Here is a 25,780-nt window from a genome sequence, read left to right on the forward strand (position 1 = left end):
TCGGGTGGAGAGGAGAGCCCTGCAGCGGAGCACACCCAAGCTTCTCCGGTCCGAGGTAAGTCGACGACGCCGTATAGGGCGTTTGATGCCGAGATTTCCGTCCGCGCAGCTTTCACAGACCCCCACCCACCCTCCTCCAAAAAGGGTAAGGAAGAAGCAAACCAGCCGAAATGCTGCTGCCTTACATCAGCCATTTGTACGGGACAGCTAGCTAGCCCATCCTTTTTATCCTCTTTTTTTTTTTTAAATAATTCTGGCGTTTCTGGAAAACAGACGTGATAGGACAACAAGAGTGAAGAAGAAGACGCTCGAGGCCGGACTCGCACCTTCCATTAAGCTCGGGCCCGCGTGCACGTGCTGCGTCGGATCGCGACCGTGCAGGTTAATTAGCAGCGCCGGTGTCACCTGTCGCCGTTAACGTCCAGCGCTCGCCCGTAACACGCGTCGACGCAGAGTTTACGGTACGTCGCTTGGTTCTGTCCGTGTTCTCTTATCGTTATCGCGTCGTCTCCCCAACTTTCGCTTCGTTTTTAAAACAAACAACAAAAAAAGCGCATTGCGTTTCAGTGTGCAAACTGTGCCGTACGAGTAAAGTCTGATTGGTTGCGTCGGTCAGGTGCACGCTCGCGGTTTGCCGAAGTTCGTCTTTCCACGGAAGTGGGTGACGTCATTCGCCCCGCTGATTGGATGAGGGTTTGGCCCGTTCGTTCTGCGGAGCACATGGGCATGGGAAACCAGCAGGAAGTAGGGAAAGGTTGCGCGATGTCGCTTTTGCTGGGTGTGCGTTGAAATGTGGCCTGGAACCAGCACAAGGCTCTTTCTTTCAGCTTTGCCGAATCTTGTTTTATTTCATTTGGATTATGTCAATGATCCAGCTCACGCCCCAAACGCGTTTAGTTGATGTGATGCGGTTGGAGAAACGTTGAGGAAATTGAAGGGTGTAACGTGTATGTTGGCTCAGATCACTGTTACCTCTGCCCCCCCCTCTCTCTCTCTCTGAAAGGTTGCTTTCATTGTAGATGTTTGTTGTAGTGAGTAGAGGAAGTGTTTTTCTCTTATCGTGTTGGTAAATCTTTCTGGAAACATCCTCCTTGAGAAAGCCCATGGGCTCTCTCTTTCTCTCTCTCTCTCTCTCTCTCTCTCTCTCTCTTGCTCTCTATCTAACCATCTCTCTCTCTCTCTCTCTCTCTCTCTCTATCTAACCATCTCTCTCTCTCTCTCTCTTGCTCTCTATCTAACCATCTCTCTCTCTCTCTCTCTCTTGCTCTCTATCTAACCATCTCTCTCTCTAACCATCTCTCTCTCTCTCTCTTGCTCTCTATCTAACCTCTCTCTCTCTCTCTCTTGCTCTCTATCTAACCATCTCTCTCTCTCTCTCTCTCTCTCTAGGGATACAAGTGCAGCAAGGCCTTGGCTATTAACGCTTGACCTTTCATCGCAGATATTGGTTTTAGTGAGTAGAAGAAGTGTTTATCTCTAATTTTTGTAATTCTTTCTTGAAACATCCTTGTTGAGAAAGCCTATGGTTTCTCTCTCTCTCGCTCGCTCTCTCTTTCTCTCTCATGCAAGGAAGGATGTCTCGTCAGCCATCAAACAAGCCCTCCCTCTGTGACTATGTACCACATGATGGAGAGAAGTGCTCACCTCAGTAATGGCAGCAGCTTAGTTATTCTAGTTATGGAGCATGCAACCTCACAAAGAGCCTCCCTCAGCTCTCCTTTCAGTTCGATTATTCCCCCTCTAACGGATGCGTCTCACCTTAGCCTCTTATGTCTCTATTTAGAAGATGCTTGTATCCAGAATAAGTTATAATAACTAATAACGTTTATGTATTCAGAGTTCAGTCAGTGTGTTTGTGAGAGACACTTGGGCAGAGCACATGTAGATGTATAGTGTTAGGTGTCTGAACTATCGCTGGGTATAATATGGTAATCATAAGGAACGTTTCATGATAACGATGTATGCCATAATATCTGCTTACATATGCAAAAAAAAGAAAAAGCCTTATTTAAGAACCCGGCTGAGGTTCGCCACATTGAACTGTCTGGTAATGTAAAATAGTTGTCAGATGCGGCACGGTGGTGCAGTGGTTAGCGCAGTTTCCTCACATCAAGAAGGTCCTGGGTTCGAACCCCAGGGTTGTCCAACCTTGGGGGTCATCCCAGGTCGTCCTCTGTGTGGAGTTTGCATGTTCTCCCCGTGTCTGTGGTGGGTTTTCTCCGGGTGCTCCGGTTTCCCCCACCATCAAAAAGACATGCATGTTAGGGTTAATACTCCTGTCTGTGCCCCCTGACCGAGGCATGGCAAGACGATCTGGAGTTGGTCCCCGGGTGCTGCATGGTGGCTGCCCACTGCTCCCAGCTACACAGCTGGGATGGATTAAATGCAGAGAAGAATTTCTCTTCGGGGCTCAATAGAGTATATATAAACAAGATAATACTCACTCCTATATTTCAGATCTAATTTCTTGAGAAAGTTTAGGCCGCAGATTGTCGTCAGTCGTGAAATAGCAAAATTGTTTGTCATGTTATGACAGCCTAACCTTGAATCTTGGTTACTAACTGCCACATTCTCTGAACCTAACATCAGTTTATATAAGAGATGACTTGCATTTTAGAAATTTCGTCTCGCTTTAGTTTCACGCTGAGCAAAGCATCAAGTCAGATTCGCTCCACTTCGATAAAAAGGAGCTTCTCAAACGTAACGGCATCAATAGATTCTGAACAGGCTCTCGTAGGAAGGTCACATGACGGAGGGACAGAAAGACAGGCCTAGATTCTGATTTTGGATTGGACTATGTACAACACATTCTCTGGTGACGTCAGATTGACGAGGGGTCATCTCTGCCTAATGGAAAGAAGCCTCAACAGTAATTGGGTGAGCGTGGCATGACTGAGCACTTTGCTGCCAATGTAAAACACACAACTCCCATTTGCACATCAGTAAAGGCGGAGTGAGCAGCCCAGCCATATCTAATTATACCCAGACCTGTAATGGTTTTGTCTGGGAGTCTTCTCTTCAAGTTGTCTGCATGACTCAGATGTGCTGTTCCGGCTTGTCGATGCAAAATTCTGGAGAAATCAGTGACTCAAAGTGATACCTAAACTACGACATGAAATGAAGTCCCTGTTAGGGGCTAAAGCAGGAGCATAATTAGGTTATCAATGTCTTGCCTTTCAGTGGTATTAAATCCAGTTTGCAAGAAATGTGGATGCTGTCATATTGTGTCGTGATATGCAGTTTTGTTGTCTCTGTTAACGATGGTGGCAAAATGAGGTCTGAAATATTTGAGAGTATTATTTAAAAACTAGTTTTGGTTTGACATTTACATTACCAAACAGTTCAATGTGATGTGCCTCGGCTGGATTCTTAAATATGGTATTTTTGCATCTGTAAGCAGATATCGTGTTTAGAGAGAGAGAGAGAGAGAGAGAGAGAGAGAGAGAGACACTCACACACACAGACAGACAGAGAGAGAAGTAAATACACACACATATGTATGTCATGTTTTATATATAAATATTGAGTAAAACTCCCTATGATAATTATGATAATATCCAAACCGCTTATCCTGCTCTCAGGGTCGCGGGGATGCTGGAGCCTATCCCAGCAGTCACTGGGTTGCAGGTGGGGAGACACCCTGGAAAGGCTGCCAGACCATCACAACCCCCCCCCACACACACACACACACCTAGGGACAATTTAGTACAGCCAATTCACCTGACCTGCATGTCTCCATCATGATGATAATAATAATAATAATAACAGCGGCCTGTCCAGGGTGTCTCCTCGCCTGCTGCCCAACGACTGCTGGGATAGGCTCCAGCATCCCCGTGACCCTGAGAGCAGGATAAGCAGCTTGGATAATGGATGGATGAATATATAATAATAATAGTAATCATGATAATGATATTTCCCATATGGTCCGGCACTATTTCAGGCACGCTTGTGCAAGACGAGCAACCGTTTTGAGAATAAGTTATTCCCGCTTTCACACAGCTGTACTTGATTTGAACTGAATTTCATCAGTAAGTGGCATTTGATATAAGTTTCACTTGTATTGTCGCGAACAAGCTGCTTTCTGTATGAGTGTGTCTTGCGGCTCTGATGCGCCACAGGACGTCAAGGGAGGGGAAAAAACCCCTGCTCTCGTCTGCTGCTGTAACAGAAGCTTGTCAGTCGTGTTTCCAGCTACCGCCCGATTATAGATCTCGACGGCTGTTTCCTGGATGCCGTCTTTGTATAGGGTGCACGCACGTACCCAAAGCTGGTTGGTCAGGTGTCCTGCAAGAAAGTGATTTAAAAAATGTCCAGGAGATACAGGGAAGGTGTAGGAAGTCCGCTGCAGTTTACAAAACGCTCTTTAAGCCGCGACCCGTACCGGCCGATGTGTGTGAAATATTTACAGATAACACAACTGAGGGAGGTTGAAGCAAGGCTATCACTTCATCGCTGTATTTACTAAATAGATAGGGAGGGCGTGCGTGTGCGTGTGCGTGTGAAGGAGAAATACGGGGCTGGTGGATCGTTGTGCAGATAACGCAGAGCTTTGCATAGGGCTGGGCAATAACCTACTGTTGTGGTGCAGTGTCTTTCCGTGGTATTGTGTCAGGATGAGATGTGGATATTGTCATATGATGCATAATTTTGATATTGAAACGATAGTTTAAATTTCTCCCAAAATGAGGTTTGACATATTGTAGGGGGTGTTGTTTGAAAACCACTTTTGCTATACTTTATATTACTAAGCGGTTCAATGTGATGAACCCTCAGTTGGCTTTACAAACGTGGTATTTTTGCATATGTAAGCAGGTGATGTGGTAAATATAGTGTAGGATCATGACCTTCCATATTGCCCAGCACTGAGTTTGTGTCAGGTTGGGTGCTTTACAAGTGCAGCGAGGCCTTGAGTATGAACCTTTCATCATAGACGTTGGTTTTTCATCACAGATGTTGGTTGTAGTGAGTAGGGGGAGTGTTTTTTGTCTCTATATTGTTTGTAATATCCTCTCTCGAAGCATCCTAGTTGTTGAGATAGCCTTTTAACACTTTCTTGCCTTCTCTCTCTCGTGCTCTCTCTCGCCTTCTCTTATTTTTATTTTTAAATATTTATGTGCTTGTGTTTTGAATATGATTGTATTTTTTTTAAATAAAAGTTACTTTTTAAAAACCAAAATCTCTCTCCCTTGCTTTCTCTTGCCTTCTCTCGCTCTTTCTCTCTCTTGCGCTCTCTCTCACTCTCTCTTGCTCTCTCTCTTTATGTGAATGGGGTCTGTGATGGAAAATGAAGTCCAGTAGGGAGGTTATTGTGAAGGAGTGACTTTGTTCATATTGTTAAAAAGATGTCATGTCAAAGTCTGTTTCTTGTTAAAACAAACTTGTTTTACAGTTCTCACACACACACATCGACATTTTGGCACTGTGATCCGGTTCAGGCTTTTTCTTTTTTGTCTTTTTAATCTTCTGGCCGCCCCTGTTTAGTAACAAAACACCTCCCAGACATTATAAGAAGCCTACTGCAATCCTGGCTTAATATTGCAGTACTGACAATATTCTACCCCTCCTTCCGTCCTCTCTCCCCTTCTCTCTTCTCCCTCACTTTCTGCCTTTTTCTCTCCCTTCATCCTCCTCTTTAAAAAAACAGGAACAGCTATGGATCGAGTAAGGTCAACATTCAACAACCTGGTGAGTATCTTACTGTGTTGCCTTTTGAATGGCTTCCTCTTGAGTGTTTTCAAAAGTTGTGTTGCACTTAAAATATGTAAAGCACTTTGTACCCTGTATGTTTTTAAAAGTGCTATATAAATAACATTTTGCTTGCACTTATAGACTTTTTTCTTTGCTTTTTTTTTGTTTTGTTTTTTTAAAACCCCCCCCCCCTTTTTTTTTTCTTCTTCTTCCAATTGTACTTGACCAATTGCCCCACTCTTCCGAGCTGTCCCGGTCGCTGCTCCACCCCCTCTGCCGATCCAGGGAGGGCTGCAGACTACCACATGCCTCCTCCGATACATGTGGAGTCACCAGCCACTTCTTTTCACCTGACGGTGAGGAGTTTCACCAGGGGGACGTAGCGCGTGGGAGGATCACGCTATCCCCCCCCCGAACAGGCGCCCCGACTGACCAGAGGAGGCGCTACTGCAGCGACCAGGACACATACCCACTTCCGGCTTCCCACCCACAGACACAGCCAATTGTGTCTGTAGAGACACCGGACCAAGCCAGAGGTAGCACGGGGATTCAAACCGGCGATCCCTGTGTTGGTAGGCAATGGAATAGACCACCATGCCACCCGGACGCCCTACACTTCTAGACATTTTGAGGGACAAACTTTCCCAGAGTGTTTTTTTTTTTTTTAGCTAAGTGAGCATGCAGGCCTTTCTCTCTCTCTCTCTCTCTCTCTCTCTCTCTCTCTCTCTCTCTCTCTCTCTCTCTCTCTCTCTCTCTCTCTCTCTCTCTCTCAATTGTTAGGTTAAATGTGGGGGCGTCTCACATGCTGTCCCCTTGGGTTTGTGGCACTTGGCTACAAAATGTGCAACAATAGGCGCTGTGCCTCTCTTCCCCCAAGGCTTCTCTTCTTCTGACATTCCTCCCTCTGTGTCCCCTTTTTTTTCTGTCTCTCTGCCTTCAGATTAATGGCAAGCGGTACAACAGGTTCACTCTGCAGCCCGAGGAGGAAGGAGGAACTCACATGGAGGTCAAACTGTCTGATGATGCCCTGGATGACACCACAGAGGTCTCAGACCAGGTGGGGGGCTCGCGCTCCTTCAGACCACCACCTCGGTACCAAAACCGGCGAACTATTTTCTACGTGACCCTGGGAACCCTGCTCTTCTTCACCATTGGTGAGCCATGCTCATCCTCAGCTGTCTTTACATCAGCGGTTACTTCTTCCCGTCGTCAGTATCAGCGTTTCAAAGCTGCCCAAAAACATTTGAATTTTGACAATGCAAATAAGATACACTGAACTGAGACAACAGTTTTTGGAGAAAGAAAGTGTCTTAAATCTTTTTAAATGGTTTTTACGCTTTCATGAGGTCTAAAAGTTGACCTGTTGAAATGGGATGTTGAATTTCATATTTCAATGGGCAACTTTTTCTTGTTTTTTACGGCCTTCCTGTGTCACAGGCAATGAAGATGCTTCATGTCGTATTCTGTCTGAATGACTCGTCAGCAAAACTGTGCCCATTTGGATCTAGATGATGTTCTCAGCTTATCGAGTGTAGCACTTCTATTCACTACTTAATCAATGGCAAAAAACATTCGAAAGCATTAGTATTGGTGATGGTGGGGTAAGACCAATCCTGCTGGGGCATTGCACTGGTTGTCAACCATGTGTCAAGCAGAGCCATGTGTATGCAGATTCTCGTGCTATTTGATATTACTGGTTATCCACGGTGGTTATCCTGGTTATCATGGTGGTTATCCATGGTGCATGATTAGAAAACACTGATGGTAACCCTTTGTTGCAGCAACCCGAGTGGGAGCAGAGTGCTCGATTTCATGTACTTTGCACGTCTATAGCTCAAACAGACATCTCAAACAATGTCTACTTTGCATCAAAAAGGACAATTGGGGCATCCAGGTAGCCTAGCAAGTCTATTCCGTTGCCTACCAACATGGGAATCGCTGGTTCGAATCCCCGCGTTACCTCTGGGTTGGTCGGGCATCCCTACAGACACAATTGGCCGTGTCTGTGGATGGGAAGCCAGATGTGGGTATGTGTCCTGGTCGCTGCACTAGTGCCTCCTCTGGTCGGTCGGGGCGCCTGTTTGGGGGGGGGGAACTGGGGGGAATGGCGTGATCCTCCCACATGCTACACCCACCTGGCGAAACTCCTCACTGTCAGGTGAAAAGAAGCTGCTGGCGACTCCACATGTATCATAGGAGGCATGTGGTAGTCTGCAGCCCTCCCCGGATCGGCAGAGCGGGTGGAGCAGCGACCGGGACGGCTCAGAAGAGTGGGACAGGTACAGTTGGCGAGAGGGGGGGGGACAATTGACCGAATGAGACTCAATGACAACAGTCAATAACATTCATAATGGCTCCTTCATGTTCATGACAGGTGTCATGTCATGGTTTTGATGGTGTCATGTCAGTCACACACCCCTTCAAAGCCACAGCATAATTAATTCTTCAGCTATTAAGGTTAAAAGCTGAATTTATGTAGTGAAATGATGCAACTCATTTTTCTTTAATATCACAAGAAACGCCCAAAATATCACAATGTTAATTTTTTCCAACTTCATTGAGCCCTACTTCCATTGTCCTTCATCATTCAGGCTACCTGATTGGCTATTTAAGTCCCCATAAACCCCGCCAGGAAGTGGGAGAGAAGCCCTGCCCGGAAGTGGGAGAGAAGTCCTGCTCGGAAGTGGGAGAGAAGCCCTGCCCGGAAGTGGAAGAGACGCCCGTGGTAGCAGCAGAACCTTCTCTGTACTGGAATGACATCACTCGCTTGCTGAGGGAGAAAATCACCAGCCAGAACTTTGACAGTACTCTCCTGTACGATATTTACACACAAACGAGCACCGTTTACCGTCAAGATCAAAATTCACTTATTCGCCGTACCAGCTTTGCTTTGTCACTGTGTGCTGAAGAATAAAGTGATAAAATAGAGGTCAGAAGGTCGCACTATAAAATCAACTAGTGGGAGGCTAGTTTGATAGGCAAACCTTTTTTTTTCCTTTTTTTTTTTTTAAGCACATAAATAGCCTTCACTACCGCAGTGTTGCACAAGCTATGGTCATCTTGCTGGTGACAAATTATTGTACATAACCAGGCTGAGACTGTTTAGAGACGAACAAGTCAAAAGCTATCCTCTTAGATGCAGTTATGCAGATATTAGATTTATATTATATATGCAGTTATGCAGATATTACATTTATATTATATATACATATATGATTTATTTCTAATTATTTTTTGTAATATATATACATTTATATTAGATTAGATGTTAGTTAGATATCCTAACAAATGCAATTATTTTAGAATGAATGTTCATACAACTGCATAGGCACTGGTTCCTCACCGATACAAAGGTTTGAGTGTCCGCACCACACTGCAGGGCCAGGTAGTGAGGGCTGAAACGAAACCGTTTCCTTTGGACTTCTAGTAAACCAGTCCGATGCTGCGTCATTGTGTCAGTGTTTGAATAGTTGCGCAACAAGGTACAATATCAAGCATTTAAGAGTTAATACCTTAGCTTTTGTGAAAACTTTTATGAAAGCAAAGTGCATGATAATTTCCTCCAGAAGTTTTGAGGCATCTCAAGACACCTGTCCTTACACAGTTATTGTGGTTTTAAGCCGTTGGAGTCTTGTCTTTTTCAGGAGTGTTCAGTTTCCTGGTATTTCAGTCATCTTGGTTTTATGGTTCAGGGTATTAAAATGGTTGCACAAATAAAACTTAACAACTGCAGCTGATCAAACAATATGTTACCCTGCTTTTTATCAGCGGGCACCCTGTGGCAGATGGCCACAACTGCAATTAGGTTTAAACTGGAGACAGATTTGGGTAAGGGTGGACAGACTGTGGTGGCAGTGCAGTGGTTAGCGCGGATGCCTCACAGCAAGAAGGTCTTGGGTTCGAACCCTGGGTTGTCCAACCTTGGGGGTCATCCCGGGTTGTCCTCTGTGTGGAGTTTGCGTGTTCTCCCCATGTCTGTGTCGCGTTCCTCCCGGTGCTCCGGTTTCCTCCCACAGTCCAAAGACATGTAGGTCAGGTGAATCGGCCGTACTAAATTGTCCCAATGTGTTGGCCCTGTAATGGACTGGCGGCCTGTCCAGGGTTTCTCCCTGCCTGCCGCCCAATGACTGCTGGGATAGGCTCCAGCTTCCCATGACCCCGACTGAGACAAGCGGCTTGGTTAATGGATGGATGGATGGTATTTCAGTTTGCCTTTTATTTCCTTTCTCAGAGTTTTGAAATAAAACCATTGGTGAAATGACTTAATGTCAAAATTCAGGACCAAAATTTTAAGGCACTCTCACACCTGTCTCTTCAGTGAGTTCAATCTGCGCAACCGCACAGCAGGTAGCAACGAGGACATGCACCTGGGCAACAAGATCTTCAGCGGGTTTAAGAATCTGGAGATGAAAACCTGGACTGACATCCACTATGTCCAACTGCAGAAAATGGACAGGTAATTGCATTTGCATACATACACATATACAACATACATGTACTGGGTAGAATATAGGGGTATAGGTGTATTTCAGTTAATTGGGGAGAGGAAGTAATCGTGCAGTATAACGCATATGCCACGAGTGCAGAAATAAATATACTATCATAGTATCATTGAAGTAAATGATTTTTAGCAGGTCGAAAAAACTTTTCTACCTCAGCCAAAGAAGGTTGAATCCCCTTATTGTAAGGTTGTCGGGATACCTGCAGTCCCTTTAGACGGAAGATGTCACTTAGTTGAGTGATCAATCAATCACGTTGCATTTTATGTAGCACTTTTCTAGCTAGAGTGATGAAACGTATCTCAATAAACATTGTATCCAGATGAACTGATTCAACCTTCTTTGATTGTCTTACCTGGATTGTTGAGCATGCATCGAGACATTTCTACCTCAACCCTAAGTTCTTTCTATTTTTTTAACAGTACATTTTTCTTGGTACATCCGTTTTCTGAATGCTGTGACTTTGACATTTGCATTCCTTGCCGTTCGTTGCCTGTAATGCTGCTAACCAGAGAATTCAAGTATATTCTATGGCTGTGCTAACGGACCTTCACTGTATGAGAACTCAAGCGAAATGCCTATGATATGAATGTAAGACATTTAGGTTAAATGGTACTATTCGTTTTGAACAAATTGTAATGATGTTGTGTCTACCCTCTGTTTACTGGTTGACAGCAAGCGTCCGAACACTGTCACCTTTGGTTCCAGCGTGTTCCAACCAAAGGGTTATCTGGCCTACAGCGCTAATGGACTAGTCCAGGTGAGTTGGTATAGATCCAATTGGATGATAATAATAATAATAATAATAGTCATTTATATAGCGTTTTTCTAGACACCCAAAGCGCTTCACATTGAAGGGGGTAACTCACTTCAACCACCACCAATGTATAGCACACACCTGGGGGATGCACTGCAGCCATTTTGCACCAGAATGCTCACCACACATCAGCTTTAGCATTGACAGGGTTCAGCTGCAGCCCGGCCTGATGGATGGCAGCGAGGACCTCTTGCAGGTTGGACAGGGCTCCGTTGAAGTTGTTGGTGTGTTACCAGCGTGATGTTGAGGTACACGACGCAACGGCTCGGGGGTACGTCTATCTGCACCCTCTCCATCAGCCGCTCAAATGTAGCCGGTTTGTTGTAGAGCCCGAACGGCATGACACGGAACTGCCACAGACCCTGCCCGATAGTGAAGGCGGTTGTCGGTCTCACATCAGGGGCCAGCTCCACCTGCCAGTAGCTGCTGCACAGGTCAAGGGAGCTGAACCAGCTGGACCCCACGATGTGGTCGAGGGTGTCGTCGATTCGAGGGAGCGGGTTAGAGGCCTTTTTTGTGACAGCATTAAGGCGTCGATAGGCCACATAAAACTGCCAGCTGCCATCCTTCTTCCTCACCAAGACGGCTGGAGCCGCCCACAGACTGTCGGAGGGCTCAATCATACCGGCAGCAGCCATCTCACCGATTTTGTCCTCCGCCACCTGTCACTTGGCAAGGGCTGGCCAGTGGGGCTACTGGATGGGCTGGGCAGGGCTGGTCTCGATGGCATGCTGGACCAGCCCAGTCTGCCTAGAGGCTTCATCTCTAGCAGCAAAGATGTCCGCGTAGTCATCGAGGAGACGTTTCTTGCTACAGTCATATAAACAGTGTCTCCTGGATTGCCTTTCTCTAGTTGCGGAACCTTTTCCATTTGCGAAACATCTGTAGACTAAGACCCGCTTTTACACAACACAAGTCTTAGTCAATGCTTTGGTCACATTACACATTGACAAACTGCAATGCAATCCTGGCAGGCCCCACCACCAACAAACTTAAGTTACCGACTTCAACTCATCGAGAATTCTGCAGCACGGATTATTACATGTCCAGTGACCCTGTCTCTCCCCTGCTGATTCAGTTGCACTGGCTCGCTGTGTCGCAGCGCATTAACTTTAAAATTTAATTATTAATATTTAAAGCTCTTCATAATCTATGCCCAGCTTATTTTACAGACCTCCTTCAGACTTAACACTCCCTCTCACTCCCTGTAGTCTTCATCAGCAGGGTTATTGGCATTACAGCCATCAACCTCAGCACAATGGGTGCAAGGGCTTTCTCCTATGCTGCACCCAAACCTTAGAACTCCCCTCCCCATCGCATCCGCCTACTGGACTCCATCACAGAATTCAAAACTGCTCTTAACACCCATCTATTTAAACTAGCTTACTCGCTTAAACTGCATCAGCTGCATCTTGATTTACCTCCTTGTTGAGCTATGCTCTGTTGCTTAATGCATGTTTTATTGTTGCATGTACTGATGTTTTTTGCTTTGTTGTTTATTGCATCTTTCTTGTATTGTTTATTGTATCGTTTATTGCTGATTATATATGATGTAAAATGACCTCGCGTGTCATGAAAGGTACCACCAGCTTTGACACCTTAGCTTCGAGTGTGGTTAATTCGTTAGCCTGGTCGTCGGCACGGCGTTCGGGATGGGAAGTGGTCTCTCCGTGTGTTGGCAGTGCTCGCCACAGCCGCTTCCAAAATGCTCGAAATTTCTCTTTTGACAACCTCGGATATGACGGAGTCAGATTTTTCAAATATGCCAGCCCGCGTATCCGCCATCGTTTCCCTAATCTTGGCTAAAAGGACTTGGTTAGACGCCACGCTCTCGGGCTCAGGCAGAGCCCTCGCGCGACCCCCTTTCGAATTTTCTGAATTGTTGCGACTGGACATAATAACTCGACAATAAAAAGTTCAAATTCGGCTTTGTTGTCATGTGTATTGAAATACAGTGAAATTCTTGTGCTCTGGCTCTCTCAAGTCTTAACAAAAGGAGCAAGGACGCAGACACACCATCCCAAAAAAACAACAACTCTACAGACCTACATAGACTGTGTACACATGAATTCATACATTGTATACACACAATATGGAAAAGTACATGATAACGCAGAAATGTAAGGTGCATATGGGTACATGCTGTGGCGGGTCTAAGGGGTGGCAGCTGCCATCCCTGAAAAAGGCCTTGCCACCCCAGTTGCTACCCTATTTGTAGGCAATTAATATTTTTTTTAAAAGAAAATCGGTGTTGACAGTTCATGATATTTCTTCTTCAGGATGTTGTGCTGCTGTAAAGCCCCTTGAGGCAAATTTGTCATTTGTGTTATTGGGCTATGCAAATAAAATTGACTTGACTATGCAAATTATGAAAATAATGTAGAGCAGATGAGTCTTCAGTGCCATTTCCACGGTTACTGTGGCCCGGTGGTTAGCACTGTTTCACAGCAAGAAGGTGCTGGGTTCGAACCCTGGGGTTGTCCAACCTTGGGGGTCATCCCAGGTTGTCCTCTGCGGGGAGTTTGCATGTTCTCCCCGTGTCTGCGGTGGGATTTCTGCGGGTGCTCTGGTTTCCCCCACCATCAAAAAGACATGCATGTTAGGGTTAATACTCTTGTCTGTGCCCCCTGACCGAGACATGGCAAGATGAACTGGAGTTGGTCCCCGGGTGCTGCACGGCAGCTGCCCACTGCTCCCAGCTACACAGCTAGGATGGCTTAAATGCAGGGAGGAATTTCGCCATGGGGATCAATATAGTATACCAAAAAAAATTCACATTTACATATAAATAGAATGATTCATAAAAAAATTAAAATATTCTAATCTAAATGTAGATCTTTGTGTACTTGCGTACACAAAAGAAACGAAATTTCATTTCACCCAGTCCACAGCAGTGCAACACAAAAGATAAAAACACATCCAAAGTTTGCAAAAACGACACCACCACAAATATACAAACACAGAGAGAACAATGGGGGGAAACAAACACAAACGGTTAACAACACAGTCCATTCAGGTCAACACAGTCCAAAAATCCCACCGTCCAGAGAACCGACGCCAGCCAGGATGACTGTCGGCACTGCCGGTCTGCATGGGCTAGCAGTTAGCTTAGCCTGCCTCTTCGGGCACAGCTCCAGGCAGGGCCAGGGTCCTTGAGCCCACCGGACGCAGCCGACCAAGCTGCCTCAGCCGATCCAACGCCAGCTGTCCCACCCAGACAGACACCCCTCCCCCGCACTCCACACGACAACACAAACGCAGACAAAAACGCTACCCAGTCGGCGCTAGGCGAGGCCGCCACCAGACCGCTGCGGTGTTTCCTCTCGAGTGCAGCTCCGAGCAGGGCCCTGGGCCCACAGGATGCAGCAAACCAAGCTCTTTCAGCCGATCCAATGCCAGCTCTCCCAGCCATTAAACGAAAAAGAAAAGAAATTGAAGATCAAAATAAAAACTTCACACGATGACACAAACTTAGACATGGACAAAGACACTGCATAGTCAGTTCACGCCACCATCTTCCCACACTGGAAACAAGTGGGAACAGATAAACAAATTTAAATCCCAAGTTTAAAACGTTTGAGTTTGTTGGCTAAAATGAACATGTTTTATAGTTAGACTGTTGATAACTGAGGATCATTTAACTTGAACGCACAAGCTCGGCTCATCGATGGAGGCAGTCCACAAGCAACCTACAGCATCCGTCTTGTTTTCAAAAATCTCGATGTTTGCCCCAAACACTTGAACATATAAATGTATTGCTGCACTAAAATGATAACAGACACATTGTAACGGATTTGACATGTGTGTGCGTAGGGAAAGGTGGTGTATGGGAGCTATGGACGTAAGGAGGACCTGGATGTGTTGCAGAAGAAGAACATTGACCTGAGAGGAAGTGTCATGCTGCTTAGAGCTGGAAGCATCAGTTTCGCTCAACAGGTGTGTGTGCACGTATGAGTCTCCTATTTCCCAGACCGGGTCAACGGTCATGTCAGACACCGGGTTAACGGTCATGTCAGGCACCGGGTCAACGGTTATGTCAGGCACCGGGTCAACGGTCATGTCAGGCACCGGGTTAACGGTTATGTCAGGCACCGGGTCAACGGTCATGTCAGGCACCGGGTCAACGGTTATGTCAGGCACCGGGTCAACGGTCATGTCAGGCACCGGGTCAACGGTTATGTCAGGCACCGGGTCAACGGTCATGTCAGGCACCGGGTCAACGGTCATGTCAGGCACCGGGTCAACGGTTATGTCAGGCACCGGGTTAACGGTCATGTCAGGCACCGGGTCAACGGTCATGTCAGGCACCGGGTTAACGGTTATGTCAGGCACCGGGTCAACGGTCATGTCAGGCACCGGGTCAACGGTTATGTCAGGCACCGGGTCAACGGTTATGTCAGGCACCGGGTCAACGGTCATGTCAGGCACCGGGTTAACGGTTATGTCAGGCACCGGGTCAACGGTCATGTCAGGCACCGGGTCAACGGTCATGTCAGGCACCGGGTCAACGGTTATGTCAGGCACCGGGTTAACGGTCATGTCAGGCACCGGGTCAACGTCAGGCGCCGGGTTAACGGTCATGTCAGGCGCCGGGTTAACGGTTATGTCAGGCGCCGGGTTAACGGTCATGTCAGGCGCCGGGTTAACGGTCATGTCAGGCACCGGGTCAACGGTCATGTCAGGCACCGGGTCAACGGTTATGTCAGGCACCGGGTTAACGGTCATGTCAGGCGCCGGGTTAACGGTCATGTCAGGCGCCGGGTCAACGGTCATGTCAGGCGCCGGGTCAGCGGTCATGTCAGGCGCCGGGTCAACGGTCATGTCAGGCGCCGGGTCAACGGTCATGTCAGGCACCGGGTCAACGGTTATGTCAGGCACCGGGTCAACGGTTATGTCAGGCACCGGGTTAACGGTCATGTCAGGCACCGGGTCAACGGTCATGTCAGGCACCGGGTCAACGGTCATGTCAGGCACCGGGTTAACGGTCATGTCAGGCACCGGGTTAACGGTCATGTCAGGCACCGGGTTAACGGTCATGTCAGGCACCGGGTTAACGGTCATGTCAGGCACCGGGTTAACGGTCATGTCAGGTACCGGGTTAACGGTTATGTCAGGCACCGGGTCAACGGTCATGTCAGGCACCGGGTCAACGGTCATGTCAGGCACCGGGTCAACGGTCATGTCAGGTACCGGGTTAACGGTTATGTCAGGCACCGGGTTAACGGTCATGTCAGGCACCGGGTTAACGGTCATGTCAGGCACCGGGTCAACGGTCATGTCAGGCACCGGGTCAACGGTCATGTCAGGTGCCAGGTTAACGGTCGTGTCAGGCAGGGGACAAGTTTTCATTTGCAGTGATAAATAAAAGCAAGATGTTTCGAAGAAGACAGTTTTAAAAAAAAAACTACATAAGGGGTGCAAATTTACTTGTGCATGCAAGACTGGATGATAGTGTTTTTCTTTTAAAAAAGATAAGGGGCGTCCTGGTGGCGTGGCGGTCTATTACCAACACGGGGATCGCTGGTTCGAATCCCCATGTTACCTCCGGCTTGGTCAGGCATCCCTACAGACACAATTGGCCGTGTCTGTGGGTGGGAAGCCGGATGTGGGTATGTGTCCTGGTCGCTGCACTAGCGCCTCCTCTGGTCAGTCGGGGGCGCCTGTTCGGGGGGGAGGGGGAACTGGGGGTAATGGCGTGATCCTCCCACACGCTACGCCCCCCTGGCAAAACTCCTCACTGTCAGGTGAAAAGAAGCGGCTGGCGATTTATCGGAGGAGGCATGAGTATGATTCTGCAGCCCTCCCCGGATTGGCAGTGGGGATGGAGCAGCAACCAGGACGGTGTGGAAGAGGGGTAATTGGGGTAAAAAAAAATCCCCTCCCCCCTCCAAAAAAAAAAGATCTGTGTCATATTTGAGGCAAACATTGGAATTGGGTGGTATTAAAGATGTAGCCTGTTTTACCGTCCAAACAGGTTTCCAGTATTGGAAACGAAGTGGTTGTCTCAACCCTGTATTATGAGAAATTAAAGCCTAGGGTTTCTTAAAGCTTGACTGAAAAATGAGTCAAAAAGTTGCAAACTATTTACTCTATTCTCCCTTGTGATGTCTTTGTAATGCCGTGTATTTTTCTCTCTAGGTCGCCAATGCTGCTGAGAAGGGGGCAGCTGCTGTTCTGATCTACCCTGACCACCAAAACTACCAGGCTAATACAGAACTCTATGGACACGTAAGCTGGAAGAGGGACTTCATTAGTAGTGGTTGTGCCAAGTGTTCACTTACTGCTCAACATTTTGACTGTGGTCTGTATCATCAGAGTATCTCGGTGGAAGAAAAACACAAACGTAATGAAGAATGTTTTTTTCCTGGTGCACTTTTAGTAAAGCGCAAACCACTTTAAACTTACAGTCTGATATCTATTCTGTCTTTGGAGTTTTTTTTTTTTTTTCAATTTACTTACGTACCAGTTTTGGCACCAATTCAACCAGTGATTCTTATCACCTCCCATCCGCAAACCGCAACTAGTTTGCTACACGCTTACACATTGTAAGAATTTTTTCCAGCCAATAGGATCTCTGTATTTGCCTGAGAACTACTCTGTCTTCAGTATGATCTACTGTATTTACTCCGTTTTTATTGTATTCTCGGCTGCTGGAATGACCCGATTTCCCAATGGGGATCACTTGTTTTGTCCTGGTCCTTGATTGAGTCTGTTTTGAGTGTTGATGTGTGTTTCTGCATTCAGGTCCATCTAGGTTCTGGTGATCCCTACACACCTGGGTTCCCCTCCTTCAACCACACCCAGTTTCCCCCAACTCAGTCCTCTGGCCTCCCCACCATCCCAGCCCAGACCATCACCGCCCAGATGGCTACCACTATTCTACAGTAGGGACAAACACACACATGCACTCTCGCACACATGCACACACACAAACACTATTGGGATGCCAGGATAATTGGTCCTACTCTGCACATGGGTGGTCCTGGGCAACTACCAAGGTGCTTATGATTTAGGTAATCATGGTTAGGCTATTGTCTTGCATACACATGTGAAAGAAAGTATTAAAAAGGGTCATTTGCTTGTAAATCTGTCAGGATTTTAACTATATGAGATGGAATCTGCTACAACAGTGTGCTCTCCGACAAACCATACATGTCTGACAGTCACTGCCATGTCCACGCCATGCTTTCTCTTCTCGCTCCAGGAACATTGGAGGCCCTGAGGTGGACCCTAGCAGTGGTTTCAACGGCGCCCTGTCTGTGCCCGTCTACAAACTAGGAGGTGTTGAGAACATAACAGTTGAGGTTAACAACGTGCTAGTCAACACCGAGATCCACAATGTGTTCGGAGTCATCAAAGGCTTCGTAGATCCTGGTAAGCTTAACTCTTAGACTGACAAGGGGTTTAGATGTTCCCCTGGAAACCTGTTGACTGTATTGTATGGAGTCAATAAAAGTCCATACTCTTACCACATCATTATTCACGTGTGTATGTGTGTGTGTGCGTGTGTCCGTGCACGCGTGCATGTGTGTGTGTGTTAACAGATCGATACGTGGTGTTGGGAGCTCAGAGAGATGCCTGGGGCCCTGGCTACGCTAGAGCCGCTGTTGGCACCACCATACTGATGGAGCTTGCCAAGGCTGTCCACGAGATGGTGGAGAACGGTAACAGTCGAGCCTATTTATACCTCTCTCATCACCATAGTGATGATATGACAATGAAAACGCTAAAATTAATCCAAGAGGATCCAACTACCTACATCCCATGTAGGGACACTCATTTCTGTGAGCCAACGGGAGGATGTCATGTGACCTTTCTCCATTAAACTGATCTCTTCCAGATCTTGGACCTTCTTTTTACAGTGTGATTTAAAAAAAAAAAAAAGTTATTTAAGGAATCACAAATATGAAGTATTTTTATTATCTGGGAGAAAGAAGAAATAGTGCATTTAGTTCTTCTCTTTTGTTGTCACTCCTTCAACAGAGTGCAGTGGTGTCCCCTATAGTGATGAATGGCCACAGTATGATTATGCTCTCACTATGAATTTTGGGGGCACCATGTACTTGCCGTAGGAAATTGAGATAAACCAAATTATCAGTGTCAGATTTGAAGTTGTAAATTCTCGATTACAGGGATTTCTGTCTTTGCTACATACAACAACTTTCAATAATAGAGACATTTACATTTGTAGACAGGCGGCAAGGTGGCCCAGTGGTTAGCGCTGTCGCCTCACACCAAGAAGGTTCTGGGTTCAAACCCTGGGGTTGTCCAATTTTGGGCGTCATCCCAGGTCGTCCACTGTGTGGAGTTTGCATGTTCTCCGTGTCTGCGGTGGGTTTTTTCCAGTTTCCCCCACCATCAAAAAGATGTGCATGTTGGGGTTAATACTCCTGTCTGTGCCCCTGACAGAGGCAATGGTGAAAGAACTGGAGTTGGTCCCCGGATGCTGCACGGCGGCTGCCCATTGCTCCTAGCTACATGGCTAGGATGGATTAAATGCAGAGCATGAATTTCCCCACTGGGGTTAATATTAGTATATCAAAATCAAAAACAAAAATTATTAATGGCTAAATGTCTACCAACAGTAGAATAAATGAAAGAATAGCTGAATAAATGAAAATAAAAATCAAATAGGTGAATGAAATAACCCTTTCAAGTGACAGAGCATATCACTGTTTGGCAATGGTATCTTCAGACTTCATCAGTTCGTGCCTTTCTGACTAGACCAAGCTAGTCTGACTGGCTGGTGATGAAACTGATGTATTCTCTTGGATGAGAGGCGAAACGTCTCCACGGATGTATACCAAGTCCAGTTGCACTTTATTCAATTCCTTTGGATAATCATGACCTGGATGAATGAGAACATTCACAGACATCACTTGGGGAGGGTTTATCTGATATGTTTACACAATAGTGTCCTGAGGAAGTAACCTCTAGAGCTAACGATTGTATAAACATTATCGCTGTATCGTTCTCAAAGGATAAGCGGTTTGGATAATGGACGGATGGATGGATGACTTTATACTTGTCATTATTTTTCAGATGGGTTCAGGCCAAAGAGAAGCTTGGTGTTTGCCAGCTTGAGTGCAGGCGAGTATGGGAATGTTGGCCTCACCGAGTGGCTGGAGGTAGGAACAACAGAGAATGTACTGCTCATTTGTGAGCGATTCGTGTATCATTTGAATTGATTGTTCGCTACATTACCTGTCTCATGTGCTCCTCATGATGTTTATGTCCCCATTTAGGGCTACATGTCATCCCTTAACAGAAAAGCTTTTACCTATATAAGCTTGGATGGAGTGGTTATGGGTAAATACAGCTCCCACACTCACTCACTCTCTCTCTCTCTCTCTCTCTCTCTCTCTCTCTCTCTCTCTCTTTCTCTCTCTCACACACACACGTAAACTCAAAAAAAGATTATCAGCAGATCTGCACTTTGATTATATATTTATATACCACTTTTTAAAATTTAATTTTTAAAAAAAATTCCCACTTTTCCCCCCCCAATTGTACCGGTCCAATTACTCCACTCTTCTGGGTCGCTGCTCCACCCCCTCTGCTGATCCGGGGAGGGCTGCAGACTACCACATGCCTCCTCCGATACATGTGGTCGCCAGCTGCTTCTTTTCACCTGACAGTAAGGAGTTTCACCAGGGGGCCGTAGCGCGTGGGAGGATCGCGCTAGTCCCCTGAGATCCCCCTCCCCCCCGAACAGGCACCCCGACCGACCAGAGGAGGCGCTAGTGCAGCGATCAGGACACATACCCACATTCGGCTTCCCACCCATAGACACGGCCATTGTGTCTGTAGGGACGCCCGACCAAGCCGGAGGTAACACGGGGATTCGAACCGGCGATCCCCGTGTTGGTAGGCAATGGAATAGACCGCCATCCTACCCAGATGCCCCATTTCTTTGTTGTTGTTTTTTTTTTTTTTTTTTTTTGCCTACTGACATATCTGTACTTGATAATGGATGTACAGCAGTGTTTTTCTGAATCAAAGTTAAATGAAAAGCAAGTTCTCTGTCTCCTAACTAATGTGTTCACATTTCATCACCAGGTCGTGGGAGTTTTGTGGCCTCGGCCAGCCCTCTCCTGCAAAGCCTGCTTGAGAGAACCATGAAAACGGTAACCACCTCTCATTCCCCCGCTTTAATCCAGTCCTGTTCCCACTAATCTGGCCTGCTTGGTTTTTAATCTGGTTTGTCCGTGCAGGTGATGGATCCCCTCGATTCGAAAACGATGTATGACATGGTGGGAAAAGCCTGGGAGACCAAGGCGTGAGTAGACTGGCCTGACATATGAAGCCTTGTTATCGTATTCTCACAGTTTGTCTAAAAGAAGAGTTTCAAAGGCAAGCTTAGGCCATTTTCCTGTTCCTTCAGTCTTGGCTAATCATTAACTTATTCAGTTAGTACTTCTCAGCGTCCACCTCTAATATTTACTAGTCGTATTATGTTTATGGGAAGATAAATTATTTCACAAATCACTTTTAAAATAATGATGCGGTTTGAAGGGCTTTTATTTTGTCAACCTACTTAAGTTACCAACCTCATAAATCATTTAATATTAGCAAGCGTTGGGCGGCATGGTGGCACAGTGGTTAGCACAGTCGCCTCACAGCAGGAAGGTCCTGGGTTCGAACCCCTGGGTTGTCCAGCCTTGGGGGTCGTCCCAGGTCGTCCTCTGTGTGGCGTTTACATGTTCTCCCCGTGTCTGTGTGGGTTTCCTCCCACAATTCGAAGACATGCAGGTCAGGTGAATTGGTCATACCAAATTGTCTCTAGTTGTGAATGTGTCTGCCCTGTGATGGACTGGCGGCCTGTCCAGGGTGTCTCCCCGCCTGCCACCCACTGACTGCTGGGATAGGCACCAGCATCCCCACAACCCCATTCGGCTCTGTGCATAACTGTAGTCCACTGACTTCCGGTTTCCACTGCAGCAGTCATACCAGTTTCCTGTTTGTTGGCGTGTGCTGTTGACAATGGCATATTTTTTGCGATGCCTGTAAGACTTACGATGGATAAATGTCAACGACACGCACAGAATTGTCGACAAACTTTCACCTGCACCTACCAGCAAACGGGTGAAAAGTTTCAAGTTGTACATATCAAGTTATGTCAACAACTATGAGGATGAGGCTATTCATCCTCATAATGAAGGCTGCATCCGGTATCCGCTGCAGGAGAAACCGGAAGTCAGTGGACTACAGTTAGGCAGAGTCACTTGGGATAAGCTGCTTGGATAATGGATGGATGGATAAGCAAGTGTTACATTCCAAAGAGTTCATGGACCACAACTCTTAATCTACTCTAGTTTGAGGGAATTTAACTGACCTAAAAATTCCATTGTACTACATATGTCGTGCTCTAGAAATGGCGGCCGGTTGTGAGTTTCCAGCTGTTTATTGTGTACATTATGTCTCCAGACTGAGGCCCATGTCAATGGAGGACCCTGCCTATCCAGTCCTGACCTTATCCGGAATCCCCTCTGTGTCCTTCCACTTCATCTCTCCCGATGTGAGCCTTTTATTCTAACACACACACACAGAAATTAATATTATTTATTTAGCAAATTATTATTAGCAAATGTTGGAGTTCTAAATAAAAAATTGATTGGAATCCCTAAAAAAAATAGGAAAAATAAAAAGTGATGGAAACTCAACTTTTGATTGTCTACAGTGGCCAGAATATTTTGTACTCTCTCTATCTGTCTGTAACTTTATAGAAAGCTGGCTTAAAACCATTTGGATGGAAATATGGTTTCTGACAGGAAGCATAGTTGCTGTGGGGATTTTTTTTTTTTTTTTTACCTTGCACTCTAACCCAATAAGTATTTAAATGCATCTCTTTCCACTGTCATTTTTTTTTTTCTGTGTGCTTGGGTTGTAAAATACACCGACCCGTTCGATTTATTTTATTTGTCCAAAATATTTTTTTTTGGGGGGGGGGGGTTTCTCTCCTTTTTCTCCCCAATTGTATCTGGTCAGCTACCCCACTTATCTGAGCCGTCCCGGTCGCTGCTCCACCCCCTCTGCCGATCCGGGGAGGGCTGCAGACTACCACATGCCTCCTCCGATACATGTGGAGTCACCAGCCACTACTTTTCACCTGACAGTGAGGAGTTTCACCAGGGGGACGTAGCGTGTGGGAGGATCACGCTATTCCCCCCAGTTCCCCCTCCCCCCCGAACTGGCTCCCCGACCGACCAGAGGAGGCACTAAGTGCAGCGACCAGGACACATACCCACATCCGGCTTCCCATCCGCAGACACGGCCAGTTGTGTTTGTAGGGACGCCTGACCAAGCCAGAGGTAACACAGGGATTCAAATCGGCGATCCCCGAGTTGATAGGCAGCAGAATAGACCGCCGCACTACCCAGATGCCCCCAAAATCTTTGTTTTTAATTGTTGCTGCCATTCCTCAACAATATCACCTATGGAAAATGGATTGGTAATCTCAAGGTGAATATGTGGTTGAAAAAATATTGAATAAATATGTGCTCTGTGTGTTTGTCTTTAAAGGTTGAAGCATATCCGTACTACGGCACCGTTCTGGACAACATGGATCACCTAAATGCAGAAACCAACCAGCACACCAGTGAGATGGCCACAGTGGCAGCGCAGTTTGCCGGCCAGATGGCACTCCGGCTAGTTCATGACCACGTGCTCTCCCTGGATGTGAACCGATACAGCAGCACCATCACCAAGTCTGTGGTCAAAATCAACAGCCGCATCAACCAGCTCTCAAAGGTGAATGCAGCAACCCTGCATTCACACATACAGAACCACACATACGTGTCATTAAAAGTTTCTCTCTCTCTCTCTCTCTCTCTCTCTCTCTCTCTCTCTCTCTCTCTCTCTCTCACTGAAACATGGGCCTTGTTTTCCTTTCTCATGTGTTCTTGGGTTCGGGGCGTCTCACACATCACCATACATGGTTGACTGAAGGCTTAGACATTGATCCATGGGGACTTGATGCATTGTAGCAGGGCTCTTATACCTGTGAGAAATGTGAAATGTGTGTCTCTTGTGAAGTACATGAAGCTTTAGCAGTGATATGTGATGACTGACAGTTAAATAAGCTGCCTTGGATTTATATGATGCCGGTTATACTTGCATAATGAAGTGGCCAAAACTTTGAACTGATTCATAGGAGTAAAACATGCAAAAAGCGAATAAAGGGGGAAATATATATATATATATATATATATATATATATATATATATATATATATAGTGTGTGTGTGTGTAGGTGGCACAGTGACGCAGCGATTAGAGCAGTTCCCTCACAGCAAGAAGGCCCTGGGTTCGAGCCCCGGGGTAGTCCAACCTTGGTGGGTCGTCCCGGGTTGTCCTCTGTGTGGAGTTTGCATGTACTCCCTTTGTCTGCGTGGGTTTCCTCCAGGTGCTCCAGTTTCCCCCCACAGTCCAAAGACATGTAGGTCAGGTGAATCGGCCGTATTAAATTGTCCCTAGGTGTGAATGTGTGTGTGTCGGCCCTGTTATGGACTTGCGGCCTGTCCGAGGTGTCTCCCCGCCTGCCGCCCAATGACTGCTGGGATAGGCTCCAGCATCCCGGCAACCCTGAGCAGGATAAGCGGTTTGGATAATGGATGGATGGATATATAAAATAATTTTCAAGAATCTTGCTAACGTTGGTGCTCTTTTTTATTTTTTTCAAGTCCGGGCAGTTGGATGGTGTCAGTGCCATGTGGCTTAACAGGGCGCGAAGCTCCTTCTCGCGAGCTGCTGCCAGCATCAGAAACGCCATCAGCAACACCGACCTCACCGACAAGGAGGCCTGTCGCATCCTCAATGACAGGCTCATGACGGTATAATGTACTCACACACACACACCAAGCCACCACATTTTTCTTTTATTTACTTTTATTTAAATATTCTTGTAAACGTTTGAGCTACGAACGTTTGGACTGACACAGATTTACTATCTGTCGCAATTGTTGAGATTTAGTGGCGTTGTGAACGCAGCCCATAAATGACGAGATGACACAAATGTTCGTTGACAATGTATTTCCTCTTGTACACAAGCTAACATTAGCTGTTTCCAAACTACATGAGCTAACATGAGCTGGTCGTTTGGTTGACTGATACATGGCTAGCTGTACATACAGCTTGCTGAACAACAGCGTGCCGAATGACGAAATGCTGACCACGGCTGTGGGACCATACACTGGCTGTACGCGTGCAGTACTGAGCTGTGATGAAGTTGTGATGAGCTGTGATGAAGCTGCACGTGTACAGCCAGTGTATGGTCCCACAGCCGTGGTCAGCATTTCGTCATTCGGCAAGCTGTGTGTACAGCTAGCCATGTATCAGTCAACCAAACGACCAGCTTATGTTAGCTCATGTACAGTTTGGAAACAGCTAATGTTAGCTTCTTTGCACCGTTCTGAATCGCCTGCGCTGCATGATGACGTCATCTATGCGCCTCATATTACTGAGATTGGTGGCTCCACCTGCTGGCCAGGCGGGCATACAATCATCCAAACTACTGTACATAACTTACAATCCTCCTCTCTCCCATTACAGGTCGAGCACACCCTCCTGTCTCCGTATGTTTCCCCCAAGGAGACTCCTTTCCGTCACCTGCTGCTCGGCCGTGGCCCCCACACCCTGGCGGCCATTTCTGAGATTACCGACGTGAAGCAGCTCCACACCCAGCTGGCCCTGGCCACCTGGACCCTGCAGGGCTGTGTAGATGCCATGGCCGAAAACATCTGGGACATTGACAACGAGATATAGGAGGCGCATGTGT

The 25,780-nt window shown here is 46.6% G+C and overlaps 1 protein-coding gene across 1 annotated transcript; it reads left to right on the forward strand.

Moving 5' to 3' along the window:
- On the forward strand, positions 1–25,780 carry tfr1b (transferrin receptor 1b). Its single transcript, XM_056299569.1, has 19 exons — positions 1–55; positions 5,645–5,685; positions 6,629–6,842; positions 8,280–8,502; positions 10,007–10,144; positions 10,863–10,947; positions 14,818–14,940; positions 17,143–17,232; positions 17,749–17,888; positions 18,209–18,378; positions 18,549–18,668; positions 20,047–20,132; positions 20,250–20,313; positions 21,064–21,131; positions 21,219–21,283; positions 22,432–22,522; positions 23,527–23,754; positions 24,687–24,836; positions 25,555–25,780. Exons 2-19 carry the CDS (start codon positions 5,653–5,655, stop codon positions 25,765–25,767), a joined length of 2,301 nt encoding a protein of 766 aa, XP_056155544.1. The 5' UTR covers positions 1–55; positions 5,645–5,652; the 3' UTR covers positions 25,768–25,780.

The sequence above is a fragment of the Lampris incognitus genome, chromosome 19, assembly GCF_029633865.1.
Source record: "Lampris incognitus isolate fLamInc1 chromosome 19, fLamInc1.hap2, whole genome shotgun sequence".
NCBI lineage: Eukaryota > Metazoa > Chordata > Actinopteri > Lampriformes > Lampridae > Lampris > Lampris incognitus.